The sequence below is a fragment of the Sturnira hondurensis genome, unplaced genomic scaffold (assembly GCF_014824575.4).
Source record: "Sturnira hondurensis isolate 20B ecotype Veracruz unplaced genomic scaffold, ASM1482457v3 Scaffold0000549, whole genome shotgun sequence".
Lineage (NCBI taxonomy): Eukaryota > Metazoa > Chordata > Mammalia > Chiroptera > Phyllostomidae > Sturnira > Sturnira hondurensis.
In genome coordinates this window covers 500,139-526,419 of record NW_028073180.1, presented here as the reverse complement: position 1 = coordinate 526,419, position 26,281 = coordinate 500,139, and the positions used below count along the sequence as shown (strand labels likewise).

The following is a 26,281-nucleotide window of genomic DNA, read 5'->3' as shown; positions in this document are numbered from 1 at the left end:
TTTTCTCCACATCCACTTCAATACATATTACTTGTTTTTTTATAGATAATAACTATTCTGATAGATGTGAGGTGGTATTGCACTTTGGTTTTGATTTATATTCCCCAGATGATTAGTGATGTTAAACATCTTTTTATATGTTTGCTGGCCTTTTTATATGTTTGTCCTTTTTTAAGAAATGTTTTTTTTATGTCCTATGCCCATTTTTAGTTGGATTGTTTAGTTTTTTTTGTTACCGAGTTGTATTAATTTCTTATATTTTTTGAATATCAACTCCTTATTAGGTATATCATTTGTGAATGCATTCTCCCACTCAGTAAGTTGTCTTTTTGTTTTGTTGAAGTTTTCTTTCAATGTGCAGAAGGTTTTTAGTTTGATACAGTCCTATTTATTTTTGCTTTTGTTCCCTTGCTTCAGGGGATGTATAGAAAAAGATACTACTCAGACTGATGTCAAATAGTTTACATAGGAATGGTTTTAGGCCTTATGTTTAAGTCTTTAACACATTTTGAGTTTATTTTTATATATGGTGTAAGAGAGTGGTCCAGTTTCATTTTTCTGATGAGCATTCCCAACATCACTTGTTGAAGAGACTGTTATTATTCCAGTGTATATTTTTATCTTCTTTGTCATGGATTGGTTACCATATAACTGAGGGTTTATTTCTGGACTCTGTTCTGTTAATCTACATGCCTGTTTTTGTGCCAGTGCCATACTGTTTTTTTTTTTTTTAATTTAATTGTTGTTCAAGTACAGTTTTCTGTTTTTCACTCCTATCCCAGCCCACCCCCCTAGTGCTCCCCACCTCCCTCCCATTTCCACTCCTCCCCTTAGTTGTTGTCCATGTGTCCTTTATACTAGTTCCTGTAAATCCTTCCCCCTTTCCCCTGAAATTTTCTCCCCTCTCCCATCTGGTCATTGTCCACCTGTTCTCTATCTCATACTGTTTTGATTATCATAGATTTATAGTATAGTTTGAGGCCAGGGAGTGTGATACCTTCAACTTTTTCCTTCTCAAGATTGCTTGCCTATTCAGGGTCTTTGTAATGACATGTAAATTTTAGGATTAGTTTTTCTAGTTCTGAGAAGAATGACATTGGTGTTTTGATAGGAATTGCATTGAATCTGTAAATTGTTTTGGGTGATATGGACATTTTTAACAATATTAATCATTCCAATCCATGAGTATGGTATATCCTTTCATTTATTTGTGTCCTTTCATTTATTTCTTTCTTCGCTGTCTTATAGTTTCCAGAGTACAGTTCTTTCACCTTCTTGGTTGAATTTAATCCTAGGCCTCTTTATCTTTTTGATGTAGTTGTAAATGGGATATTTTCTTCATTTCTCCTTCTGATTGTTAATTAGTAGTGTATAGGGATGTGACATGTTTCTGAATATTAATTTTGTATCCTACTTTACTGAATTCTTTTATTCTGTTAATATTTTGGTGTATTCTTTTGGCTTTCTATTTATATTGTAGTATAATGTCATCTGTAAATAGTGATAGTTACTTTTATCTTTTCTAGGAAAGACATATTTTTTAAAGGCTGAGAGAATAGCCTCATGGTGCTTGTATAGTGAGAGTATATGTTCAGTAAATGCAGTATGTGTGTACTGTGAGACTATATGTGGTAAGTGTGTATGTATGAATGGTGAGAAGAGTAAAAGCTCTGTATATGTAGTGAGGACAGTAGCTTGATAATGTCCAGGGATGGAGAAAACATTAATTTTTTTTTTCAGTTATACTAGTCCCAACTTTTCTTCCTATTTTTAAGGTAAGGCAAGCTTATTTGTGACCTAGGGCAAAAACCTTAGAAATACAACTGTTAAGAGAAATTATGAAAGACAGATAGGAAGGAACTAATAAACTAGGTCTTAAAGGAGATGAAAGGCAGTGTGATCCAAAGTGGGAAGTAGGGAGGGGTTAGAGTAGTTAATTTGACAGTTGAGGAGAATGTCTTATTTGTCAAAATCAGAAGAGAAGAGAAACGTGATTGAAGATGCAGAGATATTTTGAGGAAGAATGGAAGATACAGTAATTAGAAATTATTTGATGTCAAGAAGAATGTTGAGGCTTTAGTTATTGTGATTCTTTTTCTTTTCATTTTAATTTTTTTAGTTGTGGTTCAGTTACAGTTGTCCTGATTTCTCCCCATTGCTCTCCCCTGCCCAGCTTACCCCTGCCCTGCTCCTACAAGCAGTCCCCACCCTGTTGTCCATGGATCCTTTATACATTTTCATTGACTAGATAGACCCTTCTCCTTCTTTCTACTGATATTCCCACCCCTTCTCTGGCCACTGTCAGTTTTTATCCCCCCTTTTCCCCCTATTTCCATGTCTCTGGTTCTATTTTGTTCATTTAGTTCCATTTATAGTTGAGTTCATATGGTATTCGTCTTTTACTGCCTGGCTTGTTTCACTTAGTATAATACTCTCCTCACTGATCCCTGCTGTCATGAAGGGTAAGAGTCCCTTCTTTCTTTCTGTTGTATAGTATTGTATATATGTACCACAGTTTTTTTATCCATTCATTTACTGATGGGCATTTAGGCTGTTTTCAGCAATTTGCTATTGTGAACTGAGCTACTATGAATATTCGGGTGCGTAAGTTCTTTTGAATTGGTATTCAGGATCCTTAGGGTATAATTCCAGCAGTGGGATCACTGGATGAAAAGGCAGTTCCATTTTTAGTTTTTGGAGGAAATTCCATACTGTTATCCACACTGGATACACCATTCTGTATATCCACCAATAGCATACTGTGGTTCCCTTTTCTCCATATCCTTGCCAGGACTAGTTGTTTATTGCTTGGTTAATGACGGCCATTCTGACAAGTGCGAAGTGGTATCTCATTGTGGTTTTAATTTGCTTCTCTCTGATGGCTAGTGATGCTGAGTATCCTTTCATTTATCTCTGGGCCCTCTGTGTATCGTCCTTGGAGAAGTGTCCATTCAGGTCACTTCTAGGATATATATTGACAAAATATGGCTGTGGGAGGTATCTGAAGTTTTTCTGCATATGTTTTCCTGTAGGAGTTTTATGGCGTCACAACTTGTCTTTAAGTCTTTTATCCATCTGCAGTTTATTTTGGTGTGTGGTGTAAGTTGGTAGTCTACTTTCATTTTTTTTTTTTCATGTACCTGTCCAGTTCTCCCAACATCATTTATGGAAGAGCCTATGTTTACTCCATTTTATGTCCCTGCCCCCTTTGTCAAGTATATTTTTAAATTTTTATTTCAATTGTTTTTCAAGTACAGTTTTCTGCCTTTTCCCCCCATTCCAGCCCAACACCCCAACCCTCCCCACCTCCCTCCTGTAGAAGGGTGGAACCCCCCCTCATTATTGTCTGTGTGTCCTTTATACTTGTTCCTGCAAACTGTTCACCCTTTTTACCCTGAAATTCCCTCTCCTTTCCCCTCTGATCACTGTTAGCCTATTCTCTACTTCAGTGTCTTTGGTTATATTTTCTTTGTTTGTTTTGTTGGTTAGGTTTCTGTTAAAGGTGAGATCGTATGGTATTTGTCTTTCACTGCCTGGCTTATTTCACTTAGCTCTCCAGTTTCATCCATGCGATCATAAAGGGTATAATGCTGTCCAGTTTCATCCATGCTATTGCAAAGGGCAGGAGCTCCTTCTTTCTCTGTGCTGTGTAGAATTCCATTGTGTAAATATACCATAGAATTTTGATCCACTCATTTGCTGATGGGCACTTAGGTTGCTTCCAACACTTGGCTATTGTAAATCATGCTGCTTTGAACATTGGGGTGCATAGGTTCTTTTGGATTAGTGTTTCAGGGTTCTTAGGATATAATGCTATTGAATATAATTGCTGGGTCAAAAGGCAGACCCATTTTTAGTTTTCTGAGAGAATTCCATACTGTTTTCCATAGTGGTTGTATCAGTCTGCAGTCCCACCAGTAGTGCACTAGGGTTCCCTTTTCTCCACATCCTCTCTAACACTTGTTTGTTGATTTGCTTATGATGGCCATTCTCACCGGTGTGAAGTGATATCTCATTATGATTTTAATTTGCATCTCTCTGATGGCTAGTGTTGCTAAATATCTTTTCATATGACTCTGGGCCCTCTGTATATCTTCCTTGAAGAAGTGTCTGTTGAAGACCTTCGCCCATGTTTTAATTGGGTTTTTTGTCTTTCTGGAGTGGAGTCATGTGAGTTCTTTATGTATTTTGGAGATCAAACCATTGTCCAAGGTATCATTGGCAAGTATGTTTTCCCATATAGTTGGTTCTCTATCCATTTTAGTGCTGTTTTCTATAGCCATACAGAAGGTTTTTAATTTTATGAGATCCCATTTGTTTATTCTTTCCTTTATGTCCCTTGCTTTAGGGGACATATCAGTGAAGATGTTGCTGCATAGAATGTCTGAGATTTTCCTGCTAATGTTTTCCTCCAGGACTTCTGTGGTGTCACAACTTATTTTTGAGTCTTTTATCCACCTTGAATTTATTTTTGTGTATGGTGTGTAAGTTGGGGCTTGAGTTTCATTTTTTTTGCATGTAGCTGTACAGATCTCCCAACACCATTTGTTGACAAGGCTTTTTTTACTCCATTTTATGCTTCTTCCCCCTTTGTCAAATATTAATTGACCATAGAGACTTGGGTTTATTTCTGGGCTCTCTGTTCTGTTTCATTGGTCTATGTGCCTGTTTTTATGCCAGTAGCAGGCTGTTTTTATTACAGTGGCCTTGTTACAGCTTGGTATCAGGTATTGTGATCCTTCCTACTTTGCTCTTCTTTCTCAAAATTGCAGCAGCTATTCGAGGTCATTTAGGATTCCATATAAATTTTTGAGGTGTTTGTTTTATGTCTGAAATATGCCATTGGTACTTTAATACATATTGCATCGAATCTGTAAATTGCTTTGGGTAGTATGGACATTTTGACAGTGTTAATTCTTCAGATCCATCAACACGGTACATGTTTCCATTTGTTTGTGTCTTCCTTGATTTCTTTCTTCATTATTGTGTAGTTTTCTGCATAACAAGTCATTTACCTGTTTGGTTAGGTTTATTCCTATGTATTTTCTTTTTCTTTTTGCTATATTGAATAGGATCTTTTTCTTAATTTCTGCTTCTGCTGTTTCATTCTTGGTATGCACATTCTTGGTGTGCCTTTGATTTCTGGATAGACTTTGTATCCTGCTGTTTTGCTGGATTCATTTATTAGGTTTAGCAATTTTGGGGTGGTGTCTATAGGATTTTCTATGTATACTATCATGTTATCTGCAAACAATGACAGTATTCTTTCCTCCTTTCTGATTTGAATGCCTTTTATTTCCTTTTCTTGTCTGATTGCTCTGGCTAGGACTTCCAATACTATGTGACATAGAAGTGGTGAGAGTGGACAACCTTGCCTTGTTCCTGATCTTGGTAGGAAAGATTTTAGTTTTTGCCCATTGAGTGTGATGTTGGCTGTAGGTCTCTTGTATATGACCTTTGTAATGTTGAGGAATGCTTCCTCTATTGCCACTTTGCTGAGTGTTGTAATCATAAATGGGCTCTGTACCTTATCAGATGCTTTTCTGAATCTATTGATATGATCATATGATTTTTGTGTTTGCTTTTCTTTATGTGGTGTATTATGTGTATTGACTTGTGAATATTGAACCATACTTGCATCCCTGGGATGAATCCCACTTGGTCCTGGTGTACGATCTTTTTATTGTATTGCTGGATGCAGTTTGCCGATATTTTGTTGAGGATTTTAGCATCTATGTTCATCAGCGATATTGGCCTGAAGTTTTCTTTCTTTGTTCTGTCTTTATCTGATTTTGGGATTAGGGTGATAATGGCTTCATAAAATGAGTTTGAGAGTCTTCCATTATTTTGAATTTTTTGGAATAGTCTGTGAAAGAAGGGGTTAGCTCTTCTTGAAATGCTTTGTAGAATTCTCCTGTGAAACCACACTTGGTTGAGAGCTTTTGTGAGTTGGGAGCTTTTTGTTTACTGCTTCAATTTCATCTGCTGTTGTTGGTCTGTTCAGGCTTTCTGCTTCTTCACTGAGTTTTGGAAGATTGCATTTTTCTAGAAATGTGTCCATTTCACCTAGGTTTTCAAATTTCTTGGCATACAGTTCTTCATAGTAATTACTTACAGTCCTTTGTATTTCTGTCGTGTAAGTTATAATCTCTCCTTTTTCATTTCTGATTGTGTTTATTTGAGTCCTCTCTTTTTTTTTTTTTTTTGATGAGCCTACTTAAAGGCTTGTAGATTTTCTTTATCTTTTTAGAAAACAAGCTCCTGGATTCATTGATCCTTAGAATTGTGCTTTTCTTCTCTGTCATTTAATTCTGCTCTGATCTTGGTTATTTCCTTCCTTCTACTTGCTCTGGGCTGTCTTTGTTGTTGTTCCTCTAGTTCTTGTAGGCATAGGGTTTGGTTGTTTCTTTGAAATGTTTTTATCTTTTTTAGGTAGGCCTGTATGGCTATGAAGTTCCCTCTCAGGACTGCCTTTGCTGTGTTCCATAAGTTTTGGGTTGTTGTGAGTTTATTTTCATTTATTTCCAGAAAGTTTTTGATTTCTTCCCTCATCTCATTCTTGACCCATTCATTATTTAATTGCATGCTATTCAATATCCATGATTTTGAGTGTTTTGGGCTTTTTTCCTTTGGGGTTAGTTTATGCTTTCAGTCCCGTATGGTCAGAGAAAATGCTTGATATGATTTCAATTGTCTTGAATTTGTTGAGGCTTGTTTTATGTCCTATCATGTGGTCTATCTTTGAAAGTGTTCTATGTGCGTTTGAAAAGAATGTGTATTTAACTTCTTTGGGATAAAAGGCTCTATATATATCAGTTAATTCCATTTGATCTAGGGTGTTGTTCAGTGTCACAATATCTTTATGGATATTTTATTTCGAAGATCTGACCATTTTTTGGCAGCAGGGTGTTAAAATCTTCTACTAATAATTTTGTTTCTTTCAATATATTTCTTGAAGTCCTCCAAGATTTTCTTCAGGTATTTGGGTGATCTTATGTTGGGTAAATATATATTTACAACATTCATGTCTTCTTGTTAGATTATTCCCATGAGTATTATGAAGTGGCCTTCTGGGTCTCTCTGTTTGGCCCTTTTTTTCGAAGCGTATTTTTTTCTGATAAGAGTATTGCTACCCTGGCTTCTTTTTCTTGTTTGTTTGCCTGGAAAATTTGTTTGTAGCCCTTCACTTTCAGTCTGTGTAGGTGTTTTGTCCTTAGGTGGGTCTTATGTAGGCACAATATATGTGGATCATGCCTTTTTATCCATTCAGCTATTCTGTGTTTTTGATTGGAACATTTAATCCATTTATATTTAAGATTATTATTGATAGGTATTTATTCATTGGCATTTTTTTATAGTTTGTTACTCTCTTCTGTTTTCCTTTCTTTCCTAAAAACAGTCCCTTTAGAATGTCTTGCAGAGCTGGTTTGGTGGAGGTTTTTTTTTTTTAGACTTCTTTTGTCTGGGAAGCTCCTTATTTGGCCTTTAATCTTGATTGAGAGCCTTGCTGGGTATAGTAGCCTTGGTTGCAGGCTTCTGGTTCTCTTGACTTGGAACATTTCTTGCCATTCTCTTCTGGCTTGGAGCATTTCCATTGAGAAGTCAGCTGCTGTCCTTATCAGGGCTCCCTCTTGTGTTACTTGCTGTTTCTACTTTTCTGCCTTTAAAATTCTCTTTGTTTTGTAATTTTGCCATTTTAATGTTGATGTGTCTTGAAGTGGGCCTCTTTGTGTTCCTCTTAATTGGGACTCTGTGTTTTCTGGATTTGTGTGACTTATTCTTTCATCAAATTAGGGAAGTTTTCCATCATAACTTTTTTCAAACAGGTTTTCTATGCCTTGTTCTTCTTCCCCTTCTGCTATTCCTATTATATGGATATCATTACGTTTCATGTTGTCCTACGTTTTTCACTTAATCCTTTGTCATTCATTCTGTGTCTTTATTCCTTTTCTTGCTCTTTCTGGGTGTTTTTTTTTCCTACCTTGTCCTCCAGCTCATTGATTTAATTTTCTGCTTTGTCAAGCCTCCTTTTGATTCCTTCTACTGCGTTCTTTAGTTCAGAAATTGTATTCTTTATTTCCTCTTGGCCCTTGTTACTAGTTTCTATTTCCTTTTTTGTGTTGATATAGTTTGAAGTGAGTTCTTTGTAGTTTTCTTGTAGTTTCTGCTAATTCTCTGTGAGCTCAATGAGCTTCCCAGTAACCATTGCTTTGAACTCAGTATCTGATAGTTGAGTTGCCTCTATTTCATTTAGCATTCTCTCTGAGGCTTCCTTCTTTCTTTCATTTGGGGTTTGTTTCTTTGTCTTCCCATTGTTTGTGAGACTCTTCTTGTTAGCCTCTGCTTCTTAACCTGTTCTGTTCTGACTCCCTGGGTTTATGGTGTGAACCTCTGTGATAGAATACCTGTGACATTCAGTGGTGCCGTCTCCTTACTCTCCTGAGCTTGCTGGTCTTGCGCTGTTATTTATATTGGCTCTCTGTATGTTTTTGGATTTTGATTGTTGTTGGGTGTTTCTTTGGTGGGTCCTTCCTTCCAGCTGGATAACTGAGGGTTACTTTGTCCACCATGTCTTGTATTCTGGTATGCTGGTGTGGGCAGGTTGTGTTGAAGCTGGTTCTTCTGTGTGTACAAGGTAGGATTTTGAGGATTCTCTCTTGCTCTTGTGCAGTTTTTTGTTGTGGGTAATTTCTCCACCATTTAGTTGTATTTCGGTTCTGGATTGAGGTTAGTGTGGCTTCTGCTCCCTCCTTCACCTTCTTCCATTGTTATCTGTTGGTGATTCCTTTGTTGGTGTGGTTCCTCTTCCAGAAGGTGTATTCATTTGCACTGCTCCTACCTTGCAAGTTCTCTGGAGTATCAAAGTGAAATTTGTGTCACTGTCTCTGTTGTTGGGACCACCCTTTTGGGGGTCTAATTCTGGTCTTTTTCCACTCCAGGTATTATTGTCTCATTTGTGAGAAAAAGGGAAAAAAGGGGGGAGGAAGGAAAGAAGAAGAAATAAAAAAGAAACGGGAAGGAAGGAAAGATGAAAGGAAGGAAAGAAGGAAGGGAAAATAAAAAAAGAGAAAAGAGAAGGAAAGGAATAAGGAATAAACAAAGGAAGGAAGGAAGAAGGAATAAGAAAAGATAGAAGGAAAGAGCGGAAGAAGGAATTTTAAAAAATTAAAGTTAAAGAAAATAAAAAAATAAGGAAGGAAGAAGGAATAAAAAAAGAAACAAAGAAAGGAGGACAGAAAGGAAGACAGAATTGAAAAAAAAGCCTTCTGCTGGCTTTTAACTGGGCAGGCCAATTCTGCTGCTAGGCTTTCTGGCTGTCAGGGTGAGGAGGGATTGGTTTTGCTTTTCTCCCTTCCTGAGCCTCATTCTTTGCTGTTGGTCAGCCTCCAACCTAGTTCCTCAGTTCCCTTCTGTGCCCAGCCTAGGCCTTCAGTTGCACTTTCCTTGAGGTGCATCAGTTACAGGCAGCTCACACACCATCTTCTTGCTGTTTGCTGTCCTAGAATCTAGGGACTCTCAGAGCCCCTTCCAGGGTAGTTCAGTACCCCCACTGAATCAAGTCTTTCCCGGGACTGTAGCTCCCCTCTCTGGGGCTTTTCTGCCTTCGTCCTAGAGAGCTAGTTGGCTCTGCAGGGCTCTGGGCACAGGGGCCAGGTGGGAAGTGTTCTCTCCCTGGTGTCTCGTGTGTGAGTGCAGACAGGCAGCAGCAGACCTCGGAATGGGTGTGCACTGTCCCTAGTGCTTTTTGCATGGGCTCAGCTGGGCCGCTGCTGGGCTATGGACCAGGTGCTCACTGTACCGTTGCTTCTGGAGTAAGAGCGAGCAGGCCTCCGTTGGCCGTGAATTGGGTGCACACCAACCCGGACCATGGGGGTAGGGGTGCAGGAGTTAGGTGGCTGCTGCAGATAATTTCCCAAACAGCCATGGAATGCCTCTTTTTTATCTTTTTCTTTTTGAAAAATTCCTCCTATTCAAGCCTTGGGGCCCCCAACCTTCCCCCCCACCCAACCCCTGCGTCGCTCCAGACAAGCACCTGGCCTCTCATGCAGCCCAGACTGCCTCTCTTCCAAGAGTCTTCCAGCAGACCCTGCAGGTGCTGAGTCTGGGGCTGCAGCTGCCCTGGTTTTCACACTGGTCCCAGGGACCTTATTGTCTTTAAGCACTCTCCTTACTGCCTGAGTTTTCAATGTCCATTATAATTTTTGGTCTCCAATCTTTATATATTCTGGAATACCATTGGCTGTTCACTCTGTTCCTCAGAGGATCAGCTAGGTGTTTTACCCGTGCACTGGGGGAAGTGGACTTTGCCTGTCAAATATTGACTGACCATAGAACCATGGGTATATTTCTGGGCTCTCTATTCTCTTCCATTGACGTATGTGTCTGTTCTTATGCCAGTACTAGACTGTTTTGATTTCAGTGGCATTGTAATTTAGTTTGATGTCAGGTATTGTTATCCCTCTTACTTTGTTCTTCTTTCTCAAAGTTGCTGAGGCTATTCAGAGTCAGTTCAGGGAATTTTATAGTTCCATATAAATTTTGAAATATTCTCTATCTGTGAAATATGCCATTGGTATTTTAATAGGGATTGCATTGAATTTGTAGATTGCTTTGGGTAGTATGGACATTTTAATTATGCTGATTTCTCCAATCCACGGACATGGTATATGCTTCTGTTTATTTGTATCTTTCTTAATTTCTTTCTTCAGTGTCCTATGGTTTTCTGAGTCTAATTCTTTTTACCTCCTTGGTTGTTTATTCCCAGGTACTTTGTTTTTCTCGTTGCTATAGTAAATGTGATTTATTTTCCTTGTTTCTGTTTCTGATATTTTATTGTTGGTGTAGATCAATTTCTGAATATTGACTTTGCATTTCTCTCTTTCGCCAAATTCACTTATTCAGTCAAGTAGTTTTTTGGTGGAGCCTCTAGGGTTTTTTAAGTACACTGTCATGTTATATGCAAACAATAACGGTTTTACTTCCTCCTTTTCAATTTGGATGCCTTGTATTTCTTTTCTTTGTCTGATCTCTGTGAGTAGAACTTCCAGTACAACATTGAACAGAAGTGGTGAAAGCAAACACCCTTGTCCTGTTCCTGATCTTAGAGGGAAACTTCTCAATAAAATAAAGATCAAGATAGTACAATAGTTGAGTACAGAACTCTTGGTAGGGTAATGAGGTTAAGGATTTCAGCAGTCAACATGTTAGGAACATCATCATAGAAATGTAATATGAAATTATTTTGAAGACATAGAACTGTAGATTTTCTAGTCTTTAATTTCTTAATCTGAATACTGAGAAGTGATTCAAATGACCCTTTGAATAAACTGAACTAAAAAAGAACAAAACATATAAAGCTATATTGTAGATGGAAGAAAGATAAGTATTTCAATGGAACAAAACAAAATCCATAAATATTAGAATTCATATGTATATAGTAAGTCTTTGCACACACAGATGCAAAAGCGATTCATTGAGGAGGGAAGGTCACTCCTTTCAGCAACTGATGCTGGAGCAATTGGATATCTGTATGCAAAAAAATGAACTTCAGTCCCTGCCTCACACTATTTATAAAAATTAACTGAAATGAATTATAAAACTAAAGTTGTGGAAGATGACACAGGAGAAAATCTTTGTGACCTTGGGCTACACAGAGATTTCATAGATAATACCACTGAAAGTGTAATACAGAAAGGAAATTAATAAAGTGAGCTTCATTCCAATGAAAAACTTAAGCTCTTTGAAATATCCTGTTTAAGAAAATGAAAAGAAAAGCCATAGACTGAGTGAAAATTTTTGCAAAACACATATCTAGTAAAGGATTGGAGGTTAGAATATATAAATAACTCTTACAATTTAATAAGACAAACGAATAGATAATTGGCCAAAGATTTAGAAAGACACTTCACCAAAGAAGAGATGTAGATGTTCAGTGAGATTTGAAAAAGTACTCAGTGTCATTACTCCTTGGGAAAATGTATAGCTACCCACAGACTAGCTAAGAAATAATAATAAGGAATAGCTAAGAAAACAAAAACGAAGTGCTGGTGAGGATATGAAGCAACTGGTACTCTCATTTGTTGCTGGTGGGAATAAAAATGTTGAAGCTACATTGGAAAACGGTTTTTCAGTTTCTTTTCTTTAAATATATTTTATTGATTATGTTATTACAATAGTCCCATTTTTTCTCCTCTCTATTCCCCTCCATCCTGTACCTGCCTTCCCACCAGCATTCTTCCACCTTTGTTTATATTGTGGGTCAGACATATAAGTTCTTTGGCTTCTACATTTCCTATACTGTTCTTAACTTCTGCCTTTCTGTTTTGTACCTACCATTTGTGCTTCTTATTCCCAGTACATTTTTTCTCATTCCCTGCCCTCCCCCTCCCTGCTGATAACCCTCCATGTGATCTCCATTTCTGTGATTCTGTTCCTGTTCTAATTTTATGCTTAGTTTATTTTTGTTTTTGTTTTTTTAAGGTTTGGTTGTTAATACTTGTGAGTTTGTTGTCATTTTACTGTTCATAGTTTTCATCATCTTCTTTTTCTTACATAAGGCCCTTTAACATTTCATATAATAAGGGCTTGGTGATGATGAACTCCTTTAATTTGACCTTATGCGGGAAGCACTTTATCTGCCCTTCCATTCTAAATGATAGCTTTGCTGGACAGAGAAATCTTGGATGTAGGTCCTTGCATTTCATGACTTTGAATACTTCTATCCAGCCCATTGTTGCCTGTAAGGTTTTTTGTTGAGAAATCAGCTGATAGTCTTATGGGAACTCCTTTGTAGGTAACTGTCCCCTTATCTCTTGCTGCTTTTAAGATTCTCTCCTTATCTTTAATCTTGAGTAATGTAATTATGATGTGCCGTGCTTCCTTGGGTCAAGTTTCTTTGGGACTCTCTGAGCTTTCTGGACTTCCTGGAAGTGTATTTCCTTTGCCAGATTGGGAACATTTTCCTTCATTATTTGTTCAAATAAGTTTTCAATTTCTTGCTCTTCCTCTTCTCCTTCACCCCTATGATTTGGATGTTGGAATGGTTAATATTTTCCTGGAAGTTCCCGAATCTCTCATTTTTTTTTTTAAATTCTTGTTTTTTCATTCTGTTCTGGCTGAATGTGTATTTCTTCCTTATTCAAACTGTTAGATTTGAGTTCCAGTTTCCTTATCATCACTATTGTTTCCCTGTACATATTCCTTTTTTTCACTTTTTATAGCCTTCACATTTTCCTCTACTTTTTGATTATACTCAACCATTTCTGTGAGCATCCTGATTACCAGTTTTTTGAAGCCTGCATCATAGGTTGCTATCTCTTCATTGCTTAGTTGTATTTTTCTGGAGATTTGATCTGTTGTTTTCATTTGGGCCATTTTTCTTTTTTATCTTGGGGCATCTGTTAGGTTTTAAGAGGTGGGGCCTTAGGTATTGACCAGAACAGGGCAACCTATGTCCCTGTGTTGTGGCACTGTATATGGCAGAGGGTTCTAAGAGGGAACAGTACTGATTGTTCAGCTCAGTTTTCTGTCAGTCACTTCCTCTGCTACCTACAAACAAATTGAGCTGTTCTGGTGCTGATTCCTAGGTGGATAGGCTTGTGTACATTCTAGGACTCTGTGGGTCTCTCCAATGAACTCTCCTGTTAGACTGGGAGTTTCTGCTGCTACCTCAACCCCTATAGGTTTTTTCAGTCAAAGACTTTGAGGCTATGTTTCCCCACACTGGAACCCTGGGTTACATGGTCTGTCTTGCTCCCCAGTTATTCCTCTTGGTTTATCTGCATGCACATGTGGGACTGCCTGCTCTACCAGCCACCACCTTGTCTGCCCAGGTCCTCCAGCTGTCACCTAGGTGAAAATCCTCCCCACTCTAGCTGCCTGTCTCTGCCCCTCCTACAGGTCTGAATGAATGTTTCTTCTTTAACTTCTTGGTGGTTGTACTTCCATATAGTTTGATTTTCTGATAGTTCTGGTTATTTTTTTGTTTTTAAATTTGTTAATTTGTTGTCCTTCTTTTGATTGTGTGAGCAGATAAAGTGTATCTACCTATGCCTCCATCTTGGCTGGAATACAGTTTGTCAGTTTCTTACAAATTTAAACTTACATTTAACATAGAATTTAGCTATTTCCCAACTAGATGTTTGTCCAAGAAAAATGAAATATACATTTGCTTAAAAACCTAGTTAGTTAATTAGGGTTAGTAACCTTATGTATAACAATTTATTCAACTGTTGGAATGGATACACAAATTGTGGCATATAATGGAGTGCTGCTCAGCAATTAAAGTGAATAAATGTTAATAGATACAACAGTATGGTGAGTCTATACAGGCTTTATTGTGAGTGAAAGAAGGCAGATAAAAAAGGCTACAAACCTTTTAGATACACAAAAATATTTCCTGGTGAGTGGGTTATCTTGTTTTATAACATTTATTTGTAATCTGGTTTGCTTTAAAGAACTAAGTGAAATAGATAACAAAATATTATTTAATGGTCTTGGGTTTAGAAGAAATATTTAGTGTTATTCCCTAGAAAGAATTTTGTTATATTGTATTGTGATAGCTGTCATATCAACATGCATTTAAAAAACATCAGAATTTGCCCTGGCTGGTGTAGCTCTGGATTGAGCATGAACCAGAGGGTCACGGTTCGATTCCCAGCCAGGGCACATGCCTGGGTTGCAGGCCAGTTCTCAGCAAGGGACGCATGAGAGGCAACCATATATTGATATTTCTCTCCCTCCCTCCTTCCCTTCTCCTCTAAAAAGATAAATCAATAAAAAAATTAAAAAAATAAAATTATTAAAAAACATCAGAATTGGTGAATTTTTGTGTAGTCATTTTAATATTGAAGGTGGAAGAAAATAAGCAACATTTTCAGCATATTCTGCTTTGTTATTTCAAGAAAGGTAAAAATGCAACTGAAATGCAAAAAAAGATTTGTGCAGTGTATGGAGAAAGTGCTGTGACTGATTGAACATGTCAAAAGTGGCTTGGGAACTTTTGTGCTGGTGAGTTTTCTCTGGATGATGCTCCACAGTCGGGTAGCTCAGTTGAAGTTGATAGCAATCAAATTGAGACATTAACTGAGAACAATCAATGTTATACCATGCAGGAGATAGCTGACATATTCAAAATATCCAAATCAGCATTGAAAATTATTTGCACCACCTTGTTCATATTAATGGATTTAATGTTTGGGTTCCACATACGTTACGTGAGAAAAACTATCTTGACCATATTTCCACATATGATTCTCTACTTAAATTTGACAACAGGTGATGAAAAGTGGATAATTTATAATAACGTGGAAAGGAAGAGATCATACGGCAAGTAAATGAACCACCACCAACCATACCAAAGGCCAGTCTTCACCCAAAGAATGTGATGTTGTGTATATGGTAGGATTGGAAGGGAGTCCTCTATTATTACCTCCTTCTGGAAAACCAAATGATTAATTCCAACAAGTACTGCTCCTAATTAGACCAACTGAAAGCAGCGTCCAGAATTAGTCAACAGAGAACACATAATCTTCCATCAGGATAACACAACACTGCATGTTTCTTTGATGACCAGGCAAAAACTGCTAGAGCTTATCTGGGAAGTTCTGCTTCATCTGCCATATTCACCAGACATTGCACTTTAGGATTTCCATTTATTTTAGTCTTTTCAAAATTCTCTTAACGAAAAAAATTTCAGTTCCCTGGAATACTGCAAAAGACTCTGGGACACTTCTTTGCTCAAAGAGATAAAAAGTTTTAGGAAGATGTAATTATGAAGTTGCCTGAAAGATGGCAGAAGGTAGTAGAACAAAATGGTGAATATGTTGTTTAATAAAGTCATTGGTGAAAATGAACAATGTCTTACTTATTATTACAGATGAATCTGTGTTGAATTATATTGGCTGTATTCTAATATAATTTGCTGTTTTAAAAAATGTGAATAAAAGAACATTCAATTTTAACAACCTTAGTTACTTTGTTTCCCAACCTTTAAAAGACTGAAGTTTTCGAAAACAGACATACTGAGAGCACTTAGGTTCAATAGGTCTTAGGGCAAAGAAGCTAACCAAAAACAACAAAAGTAAGCATAAAAATTCAAAAAGTATGGTATTTGGGAGGTTATTTATTATAAAGACAACTCCCTTTTATATCTCAGTAATTTGTGAGAAATTGACTGTGTTTTATAAACACATACAAAAGTTGATGTTCACTCATTTTATTAAAATATAATATGCACTTAGTCATTTTAACAATTAAGTTATGTGTGCATACTTTTATGCTCAGTTTCAGAAATAGTGAGTATATGGTATAATTTTAAAATCTAATTTATCGAGGTATAATTTGCATAAGTACTGAAATTACCTATTTTTCAGTATATGAAATTTACATATACTGAAATTAACCAATTTTAAATGAACAGTTTAATAAGTTTTGACTAATGTACTTACCATGTAAGTACTGCCGTTTAAGATATAGACATTTTTTATTACTCCAGGAGGCTTTCTCATTCTTCTTTCTATCTGTTCCCCTATACCTATTCCCAAGCAGGCACTAATTTACTTTGTGACATCAGAGCTTAGTTTTGCCTTTTCTAGAATTTCATATGAAATGAATGTACCCATACCCAATGTACAGTATGTACCCATTTGTGTCTGGCTTTTTTTTTCTCAGTGTAAAAATTTTGAGATTTGTGTATGTTGTGTTCATTAGTACTTTTTTTACTATTGGACAGTATTCCATTGTGTGGACATACTGCAATTTATCTATTCACCTGTTTTGAGATACTGAGTTATTTCCAATTTTTGGTTTTTATGAATGAAGCTGCTGTTAATATTTTTGTATGAGTTTTCATTTCTCTTGTGTATAAATATCTAGGAGTAGAATTGCTAGATGTTATGAAAGTATAAATTTAACTTTTAATTTTTTAAATATAAAAAGTATATTTAAAGTATAAATATAAATGTATTTAATTTTTAAAGGTAAAAAGTATATATTTCCTTTTTAAGGACTTGCTAAACTTGTTTCCCAAAATGGTTGTACCATTTTACATCTTCACCAGCAATATTTGAGTGTTCCATTGCTCTATATCTCCATCAACCGCTGATGTTGTTGGTCCTTTTAATTTAAACACTCTAGTCAGTGTATAGTTGTAATATAAGTTTAAAATATTATTTCCAAAGTAGCTAAAATTAAGGAAAAGTTTAAAATTAATGACTGATAATCTTTTTATTGTTTATAAATTTGATGACCCAGAACAATTATTTTCCTAGAGCTCTTATATAATGGAGATTACAAAACAATATAAAGTTGCATCACATACTTTTCAGCTTTATTGTAATCCTCAGTTAAGGCTGAGCAAATAGTTCCAGTTGTTTAAAAGAACATCAGATAATTTGATAATTCTTTTATTTTCAATTTATTCCAAATTTTACCAACAAAACTGAACATATGTAAACAGTGATACACATTTTTAGGGGGAAAAGTATATATTCTAATGATGAAAAATATTCTGATAGTGGTAGCCATCATTAATTGAGTACTAATTATATGCTAGACATTATGCTGAGGGCTTTATATATATAATCTCATTTAGTTCTTACAAAGTGAAGTGTATATTCTTATTTTTATTTCATAAGAAGGCAGTTATGGCTTTAGAGATATGAATTTCACAGTGTCAAAATAACTTGAATCAGTAGATTAATAAAAAATGAGTGAATGAAAGGATAATCAAATAAGAAAGTGGTTTTGTTTTTTATGGACTCTAAAATTTTTTAACTTGGCTTTGATGACATTGGATTATGGAAAAATGAAAATATGTACTTCAAAGAACTGAATGACTCCTAAATTTTCCACAGTAATTTGTAATTTAGCTTTTTGATTCTAGTATTTTTTGCCATATGATATAAAATGTGTTTGTTAATAGTGTAGAATTAAATGTTCTCAAGCATATGCCATCATAAGGATTTGAAAACTATTTTGTTATGCTGAATAAAAATTACAGCAGAATTTTAACACAGTATTCAATATGTGAATGATTTAATGCAGTATTTGAATTTTTTCTTTTTGTTTGGTTTCAGGAAAGTTATATTCAGAAGAAAAAGGAATTATGGGGCATCAGTATCTTTATTGCAGCAGTTGAGCTAGATGAAATGCCATTTACTTTTACTGAGCTACAGAAAAACATAGAGATCAGGTAAAATTTTTTACATCAGTATTTCCTCTAACATTAAAGAAAATTACATCTGAATGTTCCTCTTAAGCACTAGGGAATTAGTGAGAAATGTGAAAACTAAATGAAATGTGAAGAGGAATTAGGTCAACTAGCGAACTGTCATTCTCTTGGAGCCCTTAGTGAAAGTATGTTTATATTGTAATTTCAAAAAAGTTATAGCAGTTTGTGTCCTGGGGAAATTTTTGTGTCTCTCACTATCTTTAAACTTTCTTAAATGTAGCTTTTGCTAATATGGGCAGAAAAAGCAAAGATTTATAAAGTAGCCTTATTAAACCTTTATAAAACTAGCATGAGCTATCTTAAAGGAATTTAGTTAAGATTTATTTAGCAGTGTTTAATGTAAAAGATGTTATATACTTTTTGAGACTGTATTCAGTTAAATATTCATTACGATACTTGTCCTAATAATTACTTAATGTTTGTTTTTGAGCTTATAAGCCTTATAAGAAGAATTAACTAATTTGTTTCCAGTAACTCATGAACTTTATATTGAGAAGCCTTCTGAAACTTCGATCATTTTCATTGGCAGTATGTTTATAAAATGTAACAGTAAATAATTTTACCAAGAAATAATAGCATGTATTTCTTCTTGGATAAAGCCATCTATAATTAAATGTAATTGGTATTTTATTTAAATGAGATACATCAGATTGTTGCATTTTTGGTAATACTTTTTCTTACTACCACTATACAGAAGTGGAAACATAGGCATTGTATATTCACATTTAACCTGTTGCAGTGACTTTCAGCTGGTGTGCTGCGAGATTTTTTTATAACATGCAGTACCTGACTGTTTAGTCAGGAGCACTCACCTCTTTTCCCTTAGATGGTCAAATAAAAAAAAGACACAGCCAACACAATAATAGTAATTTATTGTGAATGAATCAAAATTATGCCTATTTTTTTGTCAGAATTTTAGTATTTAGTTTGTGTGTGCCATGAGATGAAAAGGATTGAAAATCGCTAATCTATTGGATTAGAATTGGTTTACCTCTTAGAGCTTTTACAGTTTATTAAATAAGCTTTATTAAACTTTATTACATAAAATCCCTAAAAGTAGTTTTTATGTAGCTGAAAAGTAATCTAATTGTATCACTAAGTTCTTACATTAATTTGTTTATTTAGCAAATGTTTTAGTGGCTTCAGGAGAGAAGAAGGAATATGAATGTTTGGATTAAGAGTTTAAATCTGGGCTCTGTTGTTTTACTTGGAGCAGATTGCTGAGTGTTAGTCTCAGATTCCTTACCTGTGAAGTGAAAGTTATTAGCTACTTCAGAGAATTATGAGAATTAAATAACTTACAATGAACAGAGAGGTAAAGTTTATAGTTAAATACCTATAACACCTTAGACACTGGTGGGGGTCTTGATCTCTTTCATTCTGTACCCCTGTTCCCTGCATACCTGCTGTTACCATACTGCGCTGCCCACCCCACCACACGCCCCAATCATACACACACAAAAGGAAAGAAAGAAAACTTGAACAACTATTAGGCACTATGATACTGTGCCAAGTTCTAATGATACAGAGGCAAGAAATAGTCTCTGACCTCAAGAAACTCAATTCAGTGGGGAAGATAAAATTAAACAGATGAATGTAATACACTATAATACAATGTTATATAGTTATACATAGACTACTAAATAAATGCGACAGAGAAAGCCTTCTGTCTTTAAAATGGAAGAATTTCCCTGTCAGAGCTTTTCCTATAATTTTTTTCCTGATTATTTACAGAGCAACCCTGATTTATAAAGTGGGCACGTCATACATATAGTAATATGCTTGGTACAGTTTTTTTCTTAGACATCTTTTAGTGTTCTGTTAGTTATCTAGGAATGTTGTCTGGACCATTGCTTCTTAAACGTGCTCTGGTAAAGGACTAGTTTTTTTTACTTCCAATATGTCATGGACTGATATTTTAAAAAATGTAATATAAATCAAAATGAAAAATGAAACAAAGATTATATTAGCCATAGAATCAAACTTTTTGTCAGATTCAGTAGCTGAAAAATTAGTATCAAATTGCCATAAAATGCTTACTTTCAATTTCTGTACTTATTTATTTGTGGACTGGTAACAATTTGCAGACCAATATAAATTTATTCTAGAATATGTAGTTATCTACAGAATTATACAAATATCTGTGTGTCTTAATTTTGGCTTTTTATGCTAGTCTGCCTGCTTGTCTACCCTTCCTGTCTTTTTCCCCTCAGAGGAGGGCTACAAAAGGAATAGATAGTCAAGGTAACCGTAGAAAAAGAAGGCTTTGTAGTAACGATTCAGTTTTCATGGTGCTCCATGGATAGCTAATGCCATATATATCTCATAAACACGAGCAGAGAGTGGTTCTTGAATGAATGCTATTCTAAGGTTGATTTCTTTTTCTCTGGATGTATCTGTACATTTGCTCCATTCTATTTTCTGTGCAGCAGTCTGATCATCTATTCCATATCATTTCTACCCTCCTTTATTTGCTTTTCCACATAGCTTGTTACAGCCCTAATCCCTTATGTATCAAAAGAACTTTTATTCTTTTGGGTTTTGTGCCTTTGCTGATAGCTGAAGCTTTTATTTTTTCAGTTCTCAAGATAAATGTCTGAATGGCCCAGCCTGTCTTTTTAGAATGAAACCTATAACTATTTAGTTGCTAGACAGCCTATTGATGGGTCTGCTGAGTCTCCTTGGGGGCAGTCCAGGGTGAGGATTCAGTCTGAACAGGCTAGGATAGTATACCAATGTAGAGGAGTAGGTAGCTTTGGAGATGGAAGATTTTTACATACTGAGAGACTGACTGAATCGATAAATTAAAGATAAATGGATTCCAAGCTTTCTCACTGTCAAAGAAGAGTTATAAACATGGACAAGAAAACCTTGGAGTGAACCAATTAGTTTTGTGTTAGAATTGGATAAATGAACGTGAACTTATAGTTTTAAAAATATATCAATAGATACAGAAATAAATATATATGTATGTAACCCTTTTTAACATTCTTAAATAGATGTAGGCATGAGTATATAAATATAGGGTTGTAGGTTGAAGATTAATGGATTTTTATACTCTTCAAAATCTAGGAAAATAAAAAAAGTGATTTCTTCCAAAGGTTATAATAGTGATTTGTGTAGAGTTAATAATCTTTTTAAAAATATTTTATTTATTTATCTTTAGAAGGGAAGGGAAGGAGAAAGGAAGAGAAATATCAATGTATGGTTGCTTCTCATGCGTCCCCTGCTGGCAACTGGCCCCTGCTGGGAACTGGCCTGCAACCCAGGCATGTGTCCTGACTGGGAATCGAACCTCGATCCTCTGCTTTGCAGGCCCGTGCTCAATCCACTGAGCTACACTAGCCAGGGCGAGTTAATAATCTTTTGAGTTGAAATGTCTATGCCTTGAAAATGAAATAAAATAAAATTTTAAAATTACAATTTACATTTTTTCTATTCTTTCCTTTGTAGTGTCTACAAATTCTTTGACTTACTAAAAGAAGTTGATACCAGTACCAAAGTTGATAATGCTATTGCAAGACTGTTGAAGAAGTACAATGTATTATGTGCACTCTACAGCAAATTAGAAAGGTAAAGTAAAAAATTTTATTAGGATTACATCCTGGTTTTTCATGTCATTGGTCATGATTAGATTCCATCTGGGAACTATTATGTATTTAGTAAAGTGATCAGATTTTACCCCTTAGACTTGTCCCCTTTTCATTCTTAGCTTTTTAAGAATTTATCCATTGGTATGCACTCCGAATATTTCCTCCAGAATTTTTTCCTATATTTTCATGTTTCCATTTGTTTTATGAAACTTTAAACTTAGTTCCCACTTTAGCCTTCTCTGCCAGAAGACTTCTAGTTCTGAACAGAAGAGTGAACTAAATATAAATTTTCCCTAATGGTGTTATCTAATTTAGAAAGAGAAACATATTGTCAATGGGCGGTATATATACCCTATTCTACCAAGGTATGATTGTATTCCCAGTAGTGGTTTAGAAGACTTTTCATTACTGTTCAACTGGGAGAATGATGAAGTTCAGATAAAATTGGGTTCAGTTTTTAATATACTTTTCATCCAAGTCCCCACTCCTAGTACTGCAGTCCTTAATTTGGCATGTGCCTGGAACTGTGTTCATTTTGGTGCTTATTTCATTGGGTGAAAGGATATGAAAGTTAATGTTTTAGTCAAATTAGCAGTTGTAAGGGGAGAAGGGGAAAAGGGGTATATTCTTAAATATTTGAGGGAGAATGAATATGGAGATAGACCTGAAAAGAAACATTTCAGAAGGATATTTCTAGTTTTCCTTTTCTTCTTTTTGGTTAGTATGTCAGTAAAATTTCAGAGGTGTGATAGAGAATGAGAAAAGTGGCAAATTCAAAGATTGGCCTAAGGTTTTTGAAGGAATTTTTCTTATTCCTGTTTTTTAAACTGTAGCATTGGTTGTTATTGTTTTCTTTTGTCTTTCTTGTATAGAGTAGAAGCTCTTTGCACAGGAAAAAGGAAAACATATAAAAATATTTTCAATTATTAAAATATAAATTAAATAATTTGCATGAGGAATGCAAATTAATTATAGAATACTTGGAAAATACAAAAAGGCATAAATAAGAAAATATGAATGATGCAAACAATAACAATGTCGATAATATTTCTTTAACAATGTCGATAATATTTCTTTCCTTTGAATATTATTTTACGTAGAGGAGATCACATTATAAAAATAATTTTGTCTTGTACCTTTCTCCTTTTTTTTTAAACTAACAGGGACTTCCTAAATACTTTTCTGTCCCTCAGATTTGTTTACAAACTTTTATCTCTTATTGTGGAACTTATCTTAATGACATTATCCTAAGCACAAAACAGTTCTAGAGATTTTTATCACAACATTATTTATACCACTGAAAAAATTGGAAACCTATTTATGCATAACTGAAATAAGCAATAAAGTATAACAAATATCTAAATATTAAATATTATAAATTAAAATTTGATGAGTAATAACAATATGGAAAAATTCTTCTAATGTTAAATAAATAAAGCAGGGCATACTATTGGGTGGGTCAGAAAGTTTGGAAGACGTTTACCAACACCCCTGGTGTCTATCCACTAGAAGCCAATAGCAGGAGATAGCCAACATAACTTAAAATATCCAGATCAATAAAGTTATTGGTGAAAGTGAAAATGTGTCTTTTATTTTATGGAAAAACACTAAATGTATTTTTCTTTTTTTTAAAATATATTTTATTGATTATACCATTACAGTTGTTCGATTCCCCCCCTTCATTCCCCTCCACCCGCACACTCCCTCCCCCACCATTCTCCCCCCCTTAGTTTATAACCACGTGTCTCAATTTCTTTAGGTTCTATATTTCCCCCACTATTCTCACCCTCCCCCCATCTATTTTCTACCTACCATCTATGCTATTTTCTGTGCCTTCTCCCCCCTTCTCCTCCTCCCACCCCCCTGTTTCTAACCCTCCATGTGTTCTTCATTTCTATGGTTTCACTCCTGATCTAGCTGTCCTCTTGGTTTGCTTTTGTTTTAGGTGTGGTTGTTAATACCTGTGTGTTTGCTGTCCTTTCATTGTTAATATTATTCATCATCTTTTTCATATATAAGTCCCTTTAGCATTTCATATAATAAGGGCTTGGTGATGATGAACTCCTTGAACTTGACCTGATCTGAGAAGCACTTTATCTGTCCTTCCATTCTAAATGAAAGCTTTGCTGGATAAAGCAATCTTGGCTGTAGGTCTTTGGATTTCATGACTTGGAATACTTCTTTCCAGCCCCTTCTTGCCTGGAAGTTCTCTTTTGAGAAATCCGCTGACAGTATGATGGGTACTCCTTTGTAGGTGACTGTCTCCTTATCCCTTGCTGCTTCTAGGATTCTCTCCTTCATTTTGGTCTTGGCTAATGTAATTATGATGTGCCTTGTTGTGTTCCTTCTTGGGTCCAACTTCTTTGGCACTCTCTGAGCTTCCTGGATTGCCTGGAAGTCTATTTCCTTTGCCAGACTGGGGAAGTTCTCCTTTATTATTTGTTCAAGTAAGTTTTCCACTCGTGGCTGTTTCTTTCCCCCTTCTGGTACCCCTATAATCCGGATGTTGGAACGTTTAAAGATGTCCTGGAGGTTCCTAAGCCTCTCCTCATTTTTTTGAATTCTCATTTCTTCATTCCTTTCTGGTGGGATTTTTCGTTCTTCCTTCTGGTCCTAAATGTATGTTTCTTAGCCAATCCAATGTAACTGTTAAAGGAAGAAATCCAGACACTAATGTGTTGAATTAAATGACTAGAAAGAAGTCTACCAAAGTGTTAATTGAGGCTTTGTATAAATAACTTACATATGTATTACCTCTATGAAAATTAGGCAAAAACTCTAAGCAAATATTTAAGAAAAATCTATTCTGTAAAGACTGGTACTTCAAAATCTGGTACCAGAAATAATTATCAGATTCTTTCCAGATATAGAATTTTGGTGAGAATGATTTGAAGTATAATCCTGATCTTTTTTCCGGCTGTAATAATTTTACCTGGATGCTTTTAGGTGTTTTGCTATGGTTTATGAAATTTCTGCTTTAGGAAATCCACTTGGATATTTGTTTGTGTTTTACCTCTTTCCTTTATCCGTCACACCTTCTAGTGATGCACTCTATTTTTGATTCTCTTGGAAACTAAGGGAGAAAAGAAAGTTAGAAAATTTAATATTATTTGGACAGTTCTGAAGTTTTTAGGTTCTTTCTAACTTCCATTTCTTTTGTTTTTCTTTTAGGCCAGTGTAAACACTGGTTATTGCAGATTAGTAAATAGGACACAAGGTCAGAGTTCACAAAGAGTTTTCTTTAAAGTCTGGTATGATGCTTTACCAAAAAAAGGGAGGGCCCACTAGAGCTTAATGTTGAAGAGAATGTAATTTTTTGAGTCATATCTGGAGTCTAATAATGTAGGCTCCAGTGGGTACCGTGTGACCTTGGACAGGTGAATTATCTAACTTCAGTGCTTAGTTTTCTAATGTGTAAATTGACTTCATAATAGTGCCTACTTTCTTAGATTTTATAATATATTAAATGAGATATTGCATAGACAATACTGAGTCCAGTGCCATAATAACCTTCCCATGAACATTAGTTTTCAAAACAAAAAGAAAAATTTGTGGCTGAATTTGTAAAACTCTCCATATCATATTGCCCCCCCTTAAAGAATCACAGTGACATTGGCAACCCTAGGGTATTAGAAGTCCTGTGTAAGTAAATCTGTTGAATCACTTAAATTTAGCATTTTCCTTATTTAAAAGATTTGTATATTGTTGTTCAGTTACAGTTGTACCCATTCCTCCCCCCAACCCCTTACTCTCCTCTGCCCTACCCACACCCACCTCACATAATCAGTCCTCCGCCCCAGTCCCCATTGTCTTTGTACATGGGTCCTTTACACATGTTCCATGACCCCTCTTCCCCTCTTTCCCCATTACCACCTTCCCCCCTCCCTTCTGGTTACTTGGGTCTTCCTGGTGTGGAGTCATGTGAGTTCTTTGTACATTTTAGAGATCTAACCCTTGTCTGAGGTATCATTGGCAAATATATTTTCCCATACAGTTGGTTCCCTTTTCATTTTGCTTATTTTTTTTTTAGCCATGCAGAAGCTTTTAATTTTGATGAGATCCCATTTGTTTATTCTTTCCTTTATGTCCCTTGCTCTAGGGGACATATCAGTGAAAATATTGTGCATGAAATATATGAAGTTTTCCTGCCTATGTTCTCCTCTAGGACTTTTATGGTGTCATGACATATATTTAAGTCTTTTATCCATCTTGAATCTATTTTGGTGTATGGTGTAAGTTGGTGGTTGAATTTCATTTTTTTGTGTGTGTGTGTAGTTGTCCAGCTCTCCTAACATGTTTGTTGAAGAGGCTATATTTACTCCATTTTATGCTCCTGCCCCCTTTGTCAGATATTAATGAGCCATAGAGACTTGGGTTTATTTCTGGGCTCTCTATTCTGTTCCATGATCTTTATGTCTGTTCTTATCCCCGCACCAGACTGTTTTGATTATAGTGG

At 35.6% G+C, this 26,281-nt stretch overlaps 1 protein-coding gene across 3 annotated transcripts in view; it reads left to right on the top strand.

Moving 5' to 3' along the window:
• Window positions 1–26,281, top strand: part of RB1 (RB transcriptional corepressor 1) — a 282,066-nt gene that overhangs the window by 51,661 nt on the left and 204,124 nt on the right. For 2 of the 3 annotated variants that reach the window (XR_005065830.1, XM_037041693.1), the window contains exons 3-4: window positions 18,078–18,193; window positions 21,686–21,805. Coding sequence is in view for 2 of the 3 variants with exons in the window: in XM_037041693.1 (XP_036897588.1) it covers window positions 18,078–18,193; window positions 21,686–21,805 (236 nt within the window). In the remaining variant the exon portion in view is untranslated. The remainder of the gene's footprint in view (window positions 1–18,077; window positions 18,194–21,685; window positions 21,806–26,281) is intronic. The other variant, XM_037041700.1, reaches the window with a different exon arrangement.